The 8,831-nt window shown below is 67.7% G+C and overlaps 1 protein-coding gene across 1 annotated transcript; it reads right to left on the bottom strand.

The window, feature by feature from the left end:
• Positions 1-3,741: 3,741 nt before the first annotated feature.
• Positions 3,742-6,768, bottom strand: E2F1 (E2F transcription factor 1). The gene is made up of 7 exons (XM_032198505.1): positions 6,571-6,768; positions 6,217-6,307; positions 5,514-5,733; positions 5,230-5,382; positions 4,978-5,092; positions 4,659-4,863; positions 3,742-4,224 (listed from the first exon to the last, which is right to left on the bottom strand). The coding sequence occupies exons 1-7, from the start codon at positions 6,766-6,768 to the stop codon at positions 3,974-3,976; spliced, it is 1,233 nt and encodes a 410-aa protein (XP_032054396.1). The 3' UTR covers positions 3,742-3,973.
• Positions 6,769-8,831: the final 2,063 nt, after the last annotated feature.

The following is an 8,831-nucleotide window of genomic DNA, read 5'->3' as shown; positions in this document are numbered from 1 at the left end:
CTTTGCCTCAGCCCAGGGCCCGCCCCCGCGGCGCTCCGGTTGGCCCAGCCGGGTGATTGGCACCTCCCGGCCCGCTCCTCATTGGTGGAAAGGGGAAGGGCGGGGCGGTGCAAGGGGGGCCGTGGTGGTCGCCGCTGTGGCGGCCCTGCGGGGAGGAGGGGGCTCCAGTCGGCCCCAGTGTGATCCCAGTCAGCCCCAGTGCATCCCCAGTGCGGACCCAGTCAGCCCAGCACAGCCTCAGTCAGCCCAGCCTGATCCCAGTCAGCCCAGTGTGACCCCGGTGTGATCCCAGTCAGCCCCAGCATGATCCCAGTCAGCCTCAGTGCGATGCCAATGCGTCCCCAGCGTGTCCCCAGTGCAGTCCCAGTCAGCCCAGCACAGCCCCAGTCAGCCCCAGTGTAATCCCAGTGTGATCCCAGTCAGCCCCAGCATGATCCCAGTCACTCCAGTGTGATCCCAGTCAGCCCAGTATGATCCCAGTCACCTCAGTGTGGTGCCAACGCGTCCTCAGTGCGGTCCCAGTCAGCCCAGCACAGCCCCAGTCAGCCCAGTGTGATCCCAGTCACCTCAGTGTGATCCCAGTCAGCCCCAGTGTGGTGCCATCGTGTCTCCACTGCATCCCCAGTGTGTTTCCAGTCAGCCCAGTGAGGTCCTAGCTGGCTCCGGTTGCCCCCCAGTGATGCCAAAGGCCCCTTGGTGTCCACGGCTGGTCCCGGTGGCCCCTGCAGCCTCCCTTCTCCCCACTCCTCTCCAACCCCACATCCCAGGGGTTTATTTACAACCCGGGGCTTCGTCTGGGCGCAGAGTGACGGCCCGGCAGGCTGCATCAGCACAGCTCCTCTCCTCACAGGGCGCTCTGCAGCCTCACCCATTTCGCTGAGCTTCTCATAACCCAGCTTTCAGAGCCGAGATGCTTCCCAGCCCGACATGACGGAGCCACAGCACGTGGGGCTGGGCGGCTGCCCCCTTCCCAGGGGGAAACGGCTGTGAGCGGAGCCTGGGGCCAGCGCAAGGATGCCTCACGGGGAGGTTTCGTCTCACGGCTTCTCCGGGTGCACACGAGGGAAGAGGATCGCACCCAGCTCTCCTTCCCAACACGTCTCCTTCCCAAAACAAGCCGTGGCTGATACCCAAACGCCTCCAGGAGGGAAGGAGGGCACGGCCTCGCTGCTGGCCCTGCAGCGGCGGCGCTGCCCAGGCAGAGTGGGGCACAGGCACACAGCCAGGTATCAACCAACGCAGCACCCGCTTGCTGGTGTCTGGTGAATAAACGAGGCTGCGTTTCAGCTCCCTGCTTTGCTTATTTTCCAAAGAAATGCCAGTGCTTTTGGGGAGGTGGAGTACGGAATGCAAAGCGAGGCAAAGAGCAGGACCCAGCTCCGTGGCTGTCCCACCTGCAGGGGGATGGCAGGTCCCAAACAGGGCTGGTGTTGGGCCCCAAATGGGGCTGGTGTCAGGCTCCTTCCCTTCGTGCCCAACTCCCCGCTCCAGGTGGCACAGCCACGCTCGCCCCATCCCCACGCGTGCTTGTCAGAAGCGAGAACTCCTACACGGGCGATCAGCTCTTTCTGCAGGGATCCAAAATAGAAGCAGGGAAGCCCTTCAGCTGCACCGTGACTCATCCCTGGGACACAGCAGCTATTCCTGTAGAGCTCTGCCCGGCGTGGGGCAGCCCGCGCATCGCCCCGCAGATGGGCTGCATGGCACAGGGGGGACGTGCCCTGGCCCTGCCGGGGCTCACGGCGCTGGCCCTGCTTTTTTAGGGACTGCTGATCCTGAGGAAGCGCATCCCGCAAGCACGGCGGTGAGCACTGCTGGTGGTGGTGCAGGGAGGTTCACCTTTGCTCAGGGGAAGGGGAAAAGCTGTGCTGCTCCACGCTGCAGACATCACGAATGTGGGTACAGATTTCCACAAATAAAAACAAGGACATGAAAAATGGGAAGGGATAAACGACTGCACGACACGCGCCACGTATCCACCCATGCCAGGCTTGGCAGCCAGGCTCTCCCAGCTGGGCTTTGTTTGTCAGGAAAACGCCGAGCACTCACCAAGAAGGAAATCCCTATCAGCACAACCTGCCACCTTCCCACCGCCTCGGCCCGGCCCAGCCCCAAAGGCCGGGGTGGTTTGTTGCACGGCAGGAGGCAGGAAAGGAGGTCACTGAGGATGCTCCAGTGCCATGAACCCCTCTGGAACCACCTCCCTGCAGCATCACGGCTGCTCCTTTGTGCTGGGAGCATGGCGAGGGGCAGGGGGCAGCTCTGCAGCCCCACCAGGTCTGGGCACCCTGCAGAGGAGAAGGAAGGGACCAGCACACCCCCAAGGGCAGGGAGCCCTCACCCCCAAACCCAAACCCATCCCGGCTCAGCACGAGGAGCCGTGTGAGTACTGCACCTGCCCCAGCAGCACAGGGCAGCCCGGCACCACACGGCCTTGTACGCCCAGGTGGGAGCAGAGGGCTTATGCAACAACGCAGGCCGGAGTGAAATATTTATCAGGGTATTTAAATAAGTAACACGCAGGAAGCCAGGCAGAAAGAACGAGGAGCGAGTGCACAAAGACGGGAAGGAAGCGGCACGTCCCAGCCACCCCCAGACCCGCCACGCCGCCCTCCCCCACGTCCCTCAATGTCCCCATCTCCCTGGGATCTGCAGTGTCCCCAGCCCTGCAGGGACACCCCCTTCCTGTCCTTCACCCACATTTGGCCCGGGGCAGAGGCTGTGTCACACAAGAGGACCCAAGTGCTTCCTGCAGACTCTGAGAGCCCCACCTTTGCATTGCAAGTTAAAATAAACAAAAAAACAGCCCCGCAGCCCTTAGCTCTGGGTGTAGGCAACATTTCAGGCCCCCATCTGTCCCCAGGCAGCTGAGCCCAGCCCCAAAGTAGAGACCAGAGTCAGTAGAAACCTTTATTAAACACGAAGCTCAGAGGAACACAAGCTTGTTAAAAGGCAGTAAGTGAAAGTGCGGCTCCAGCCTGGCCCAGGGCCCCCCCTTCCTCCCTGCCGCCCCCCCAAACCCTTGGGCCAGGGAGGAGGAACCAAACCCCAGAAGGGGCTCGGCCTGGATGGCTGCACGGGAATTTAGAAGAGAAAACCTGGAGACAATGTTTGGTCCTCACCAGCACCAGGGCCGGGGAGCATCCCCACCCCCCATGCACCCCCGGGACCCCCTCATCCCTGGGGGACACACACACGGCCCCGTTCCTGTCCCATCGCCCTTCCCATGGCCACCTGGCACAGCAGGGGCTTTGCCAGCGCCCCGTTTGGGGGCAAAAGCAAAGCTGGGGTGTGCCAGCAGACCCCCGCCGGGGCCCTCCACCAGCACCGTTCCCCCCCCACTTCATGCCCCACTCTTGCTCCCCCTGCCCACCACATCCCGGGAGAGCTCCCACACGGCATAAATAATAAATAAATACCCCACGCTCAGCCGGGCACGGTGCCCTCCCCGCACAGGGGGGGCTCACAGCGACCCGGCACCCCCACACCTCCGCCAGCCCCTTCCCAGCATAAGGAAACCTCCCGGCACCCCCACACTGCCGCATGCCTCCCCCCCCCGGCCCCTCCCAGGAAACGAAACGCTGTCCCCAGGGAACCAAAAATAAATTAATCCAATCTATACACAGGACTGCTTAAAGCTCTGCCACGGGCACCCCCGTGGCGAGGGGGCACCGAGAGGGGAGCCCCCCCCGCACCCCAGCATCCCCCCCCCCAAGGACCAGAGCTGCCCTGAGCGGCGCTGGGCTCGGTCACACCGCAGCGAGATGCTGGAGGGGAAGGAAATATTGCAGGGGGGTGGCGAGAGGGCCTGTGGCCGCTGCACCGCCGAGGGACACCCCCAGGAAAGGCACCAGAAACCACGCAGAGGCAAAGCCGGGCACGGGGCGGCCGTCCCTTGCTCTGCCCCACGGCCCCTTGGCTTCAGGGGTCTTCGCCCTCGGCGGCTGCGCCTGGACGCAGGCACCCGCCTGCCTCAGAAGTCCAAGGGCGTGAAGTCCCCAAAGTCACAGTCGAAGAGCTCGCTGATGCCCTCGCCCTCCTCCAGCCCGAAGTGGTAATCCTGCGGCTGCGGCGGCGACAGGGCGATGAACTCATCCGCCAAGAAGCCCGAGAAATCGTCCTTGCTCTGCTCCAGGAGGGCGTCCATGGAGGCCAGCGGCGAGAGGCTCACCTCCTCGGCGGGACACTTGCTGGGCAGCACGCTGGCGCCCGGCAGCAGGGCCTCTGTGGGGACACAAAGCGACTCTCAGCCCCACCACACGCCACGGAGCAGCACCTCTGGGCAATGCTCCGCACCGCCACCGAGAAAGCACGCGTGGCACGACCTGAAGAGCTTGGAAACATCCAGGTCATCAGGACAGCGTGGCCCAAACTGCTCATGGGGTGCCGGGATGGAGAGGACCAGCGACCTCTCCTTGGCACACACCTCCAAGGCTGCCTCTGCTGAGCTCAGCACGGCGCAGACCATCGCTGCCGGTGGGCAGCCGGGGAAACATGAGAGCAGAGGCTGGGCCATCCGTAACAGGCAGCAAAAACACAGCCCGAGCATCGCCTGCAGCCCCGCACCCTCACCCCAGGGCTCGTGGGGCTTGAGCCATGCTGAGGACGCTGTCCCTGTGCCGCAGAGCCCAGGCACTGCCCCCAGCCCCGCCGCCCACCTTGCTCGCCGGGCAGCAGCGGCATGTTGACGTCCTGGGCGGGATGCAGGAGAGGGGAGGCTCTGGGCTGCGACGAGCCAGGGGACAACTCCTCCGAGGGCGCTTTGAAGGGGCTCTTGACGGGGCTGCAGACCCCCGAGCTGTCCTCGGGGCAGAGGAACACGTCAATGGGGCCCTGAGTGCTTTTCACGGAGACCTGGAAAGCCTGGGGAAAAGGCAGGACGGGTGAGACACGGTGCAGGGGGACACCCGGGGAGCCCAGGAGGGTTACCAAGGGCTCTGCAGAGCTGGGGAGGGACCGGGGAGGGCCCCCACTCACCTCCGTCGGGTCCGAGACCTGGAGCTGGGTCTCCGGGGGGGCTTTGATAACCATCACCATTTGCTCGGAGGGGTCCACAATGCTCCGGAGGTCCTGGCAGGTGACGTAGGCTGCGGTGTGGCGGGTCAAGGAGCAGACACGGGGACGCCTTCACGCACCGAGCCCCGCATGGGTGAACACAGGCACCGGGGCTCGACCGCCCCCAGCCCTCCAACCCCGCCAGACCCGGCCCGGCCCCGCACGGAAGGATATTGCTGGTTGGCGGGGTCCTCGGTGAGCAGCCGCAGCTGCACCGTGCACGTCTGGATGAGGTCGTCCAGCTGCCGCTCGGCCGCCTGCAGCTCCCGCAGCTCCTTCTCCAGCAGCCGGTGCTGGCTGGAGGCCCCCGCGGCGGCCTGGCTGCCCCTGCAGGACACACGGGGCTGTCACCTCCCCCCCGGCTGTCCCACGCAGCCAGCACCCCCCCCACGGCCATCCCCACGGTCATCACCGCCACTGCTCCGAGCGTCCCCCCCCCCCCGTCCCCGGGGACGTACAGCCACTGGATGTTGTTCTTGGACTTCTTGGTGATGAGCTGGATGCCCTCCAGGACGTTGGTGATGTCGTAGATTCGCCTCTTCTGCACCTTCAGCACCTCGGCCGCCCAGTTGAGGTCCACCACGCCGTCGGGCGACTTGCTCAGCAGCTCCAGGAAGCGCTTGGTGGTGAGGTTCAGCGAGGTTTCGTAGCGGGACTTCTCCCCGGGAGACTTCGCCCCTGCCAGCGGGCAAGGACAAGCAGCATTCAGCCACCGCAGGAACGCAGCCCCGGAGCTGGGAGGTCCCCACACCACCCCAGTGCCACCTCGCTCCGTGTGCCACCAGCGGCACCCCAAGGTCTATTTTTTGGGGACAGGAGGGTCCTCCCTGGGAGGGCTGCTGCAGGACCCTGGGGCAGGGCTCTGGCAGCTGCACTTGATTGCGAGCATGAGCTGGGCTGTGGCACCGATGGCTGGGCTTGGTGGCTCACACGGGGACACTGCAGGGTGGTAGAATGGCAGGAGTGTGCGCAGGAGGCTGCGGTGACAAGGACAGCCCCAGGGGTAGGGACCGAGCCCTGCAGCTGGGCAGGGCGGCCCCTGCAGGGGGTCCTCGCCCCCAGCCCAGCGCACAGCGGCGCAGTTTGGGGACAGCGCGGCTACAGCCGGCCCGGCCTGACCCCGGGACGCGGCGCGGTGAGGTCTGGCCCCGGTGCCGGTACCTTTGCCGGGGTTCCTGGGCTTGCCGCGGGCGGCGGGCAGGCTCTCGGCTATGTACTGGTGGTCGCTCTCCAGATTCAGCTTGCGCTTCACCTGCGGGACAGGGGCTCCTCAGCGGGGCGGGCGGCACCCGGCCCCCCCCCGGCCTCCCCCCCGCGGGAGGCCCGGCAGGAGGCGGCCCCCGCCCGCGGCTTCCGGAGCGCCGGGGCCGGGCAGGGCCTGGCTCGGGCCGCGGGGCACCGCGTGGCACGGCCCGGCCCGGCCCCTCGCCGCCCCCCCTGCAGCCGCCCGCCCCATCCCGGCCCCTCGCCGCCCCCCCGTCTCCCCCCCGGCCCCCGCCCCGTCCCGCGGGTTACCGGCGGGCGCCCCAGTGCTGGGCGGCGGGGCGCGGCGCCGGGCCGGGCGGGCTGCGGCGTGGCGAAGAGCAGGAGGTCGGCGTCGGGGCGGCAGCCGCCCGCGGGCTCCTCGGCGGCGGAGACGATGAGGAGGTGCGGGGAGGAGCCGCCCAGCAGCGCCGCCAGCCCCGCCGAGCCGCCCGCCGCCGCCGCCGCCATGGCTCAGGGGCCGGGCGGCGGGGCCGGGGCCGGGGCGGGGGCCGGGGCGCGCCCCATGCCGGGCGCGGGGCCGCTCCGCGCCGCGCCACCGCCGGGCAGTCCCCGCGCTCCGGCCCCGCGCGCCTTTTGCGCGCCAAATCCTTTTTGCCGCGAAAGCGGCGCCAGGCTCGGCGCGCCCGCCCATTGGCTGCGCCCTTCGCACGGAGGCGCCCCATTGGCCGGCGCCGCCGGAGCGAGGGGTGGTGCCGGCCGCTCATTGGTCGAGCGGGGCGGCGGCGGACGCGCTGACAGGCGGCCAATCCGAGGCGCCGCGCCGAGGCGGGGGCCAATCGCGGGGCGGCTCCGGGACGCGGAGCGCGCCCGCGCCTTAAAGGGGAAGCGGCGGCGGCCGCGGGCACGGCGCGCCCGGAGCGGCCCCGGGGGCACGGCCACGGCCACGGGCACGGGCACGGCCCCTCCGCGGGGCCCGGCAGCCGGGCGGGGCAGGGCCGCGCCCCCCGCCGGCACCCCCGGGTGCAGGGCCCTGATAACAGCCCCGCGTGGGAGGGCAGAGCTGGGAGAACCCAAAGCGGGGGTATCTAACCCCAAAACGCCCGCGAAGGCGGGGCCCGGAGGCCCGGAGGGCTTGGGGCGAGGAGCGGTGGGGCTGGGCCGGGAGCCCCCAACCCCGCACGGAGCCGCTGTGGGGCTGGGCTGGGGGCTGGGGGCTGGGGGCTGGGGGCTGGGGGCTGGGCCGGGCTTCTCGTCCTTGGCCGCCCCCCGGGGGCTGTACTGTGGCAGGGGCCGTGGCAGGGCTCCCCGGTACGCCGATGGGCGCAGTTACGGAGCGCTCGGCCCTTGCCGTGTCCCGCCCGGCCTCGCCAGCAGCAGTGGGAGCAGCTGCCTGCCCGCTGCCTGCTCCTGCCGGGGGGGGACACGCACAAAGCCCACCCCAGGGGCTGCCGGTGCTGCCCGTCCCTGGGGAGCCCCGGCCGGGCCAGGCAGGGTTTGGGAGGAGGAGGCAGCTGCCGCACCAGCTGCTCCCTCACACACACACAAAGGCCGGGGGCAGCTGGGGGGATGGCAGCCCGAGCGTTTATTTATTTATTTGTATCCCCCCAACCCCCCCAATTCACAGGGCGGTTTATTCAGAAGGAGCAGGCTGAGCCCCGCACCGTGCCCAGCCCCCCCCCCCCCCCCTCCCCTCACGGCTTGGCTGTGCCACGGGGCCGCGGTGCCAAATCTGCGAGGTGGTGCTGGAAAAGGGCAGATGCGAGGACAAACGGGAGGCAAACCGTCACTGCAGCAAATGCTGCGGGGGGAGAGGAGGACGGGGGCTTCCCCTGCATGCAGATGAATCCCCCCGGCACAGCTGCAGGGGCTGCTGCTCCCACAGCCCTCTCCATCACCGACAGGGGCAGGAGGGCTCCTCACGCTCTGGACACCAGCGGGATTTATCCCGTTGCTGTCGTGATTTTTGGCTGCCTCCAAAGCAGGTGTGTGCGAGCAGCTCCCGGCTGTGGGAGCACACAGCAAGGAGGGCTGGAAGGATGCAACCTGCTGGCAGGGACAGGCCGGACCCAAACTCCAGTGCTTTGTGTTTGGAGAGGCCAGAGGGGGTGTGCGGGCCTGCAGCCTGCCTGCAAGGCACACCTCCTTCGTGTGCGCAGCTGGCAAGATGCAGAGGATGCTGCTTCATTCCTGATTGAGGCTGGAGCACCCCGAGCTCATCCAGCCTTAGCACGCAGAACCCCCAAAGCGTTTACTGGCCCTGCCAGCTGCAGCCCGGCCCCGCTCTCTGCAGCTGTGAGCTGTGAGCTGTGGGCTGTGAGCTGTGCTCAGCTCGCACACCGGCACAACCGCACCCGCACGACTTCCTCCAGCGGGCATCCTGCTGCTGCTCAGGGTGGGTTGGCTCAGCTGGTGGCACAGACACCGAGGAGAGGAGCCGCTCAGCTGGTGGCACCAAGAAGGGGTTCTCCATGGTTCTTTTACCTCCATGGCACACCTCCTCTGTAGCTCTCAGCTCTGAAGAGGCACCCAGATCATTTGTGTAAGTCCTTATTTTTCTTAGCTAATGGGAG

This window comes from Aythya fuligula, chromosome 16 (genome assembly GCF_009819795.1).
Source record: "Aythya fuligula isolate bAytFul2 chromosome 16, bAytFul2.pri, whole genome shotgun sequence".
Taxonomy (NCBI): Eukaryota; Metazoa; Chordata; class Aves; order Anseriformes; family Anatidae; genus Aythya; species Aythya fuligula.
The sequence above is the reverse complement of the archived record's forward strand: the minus strand, read 5'-3'. Positions and strand labels throughout refer to the sequence as shown.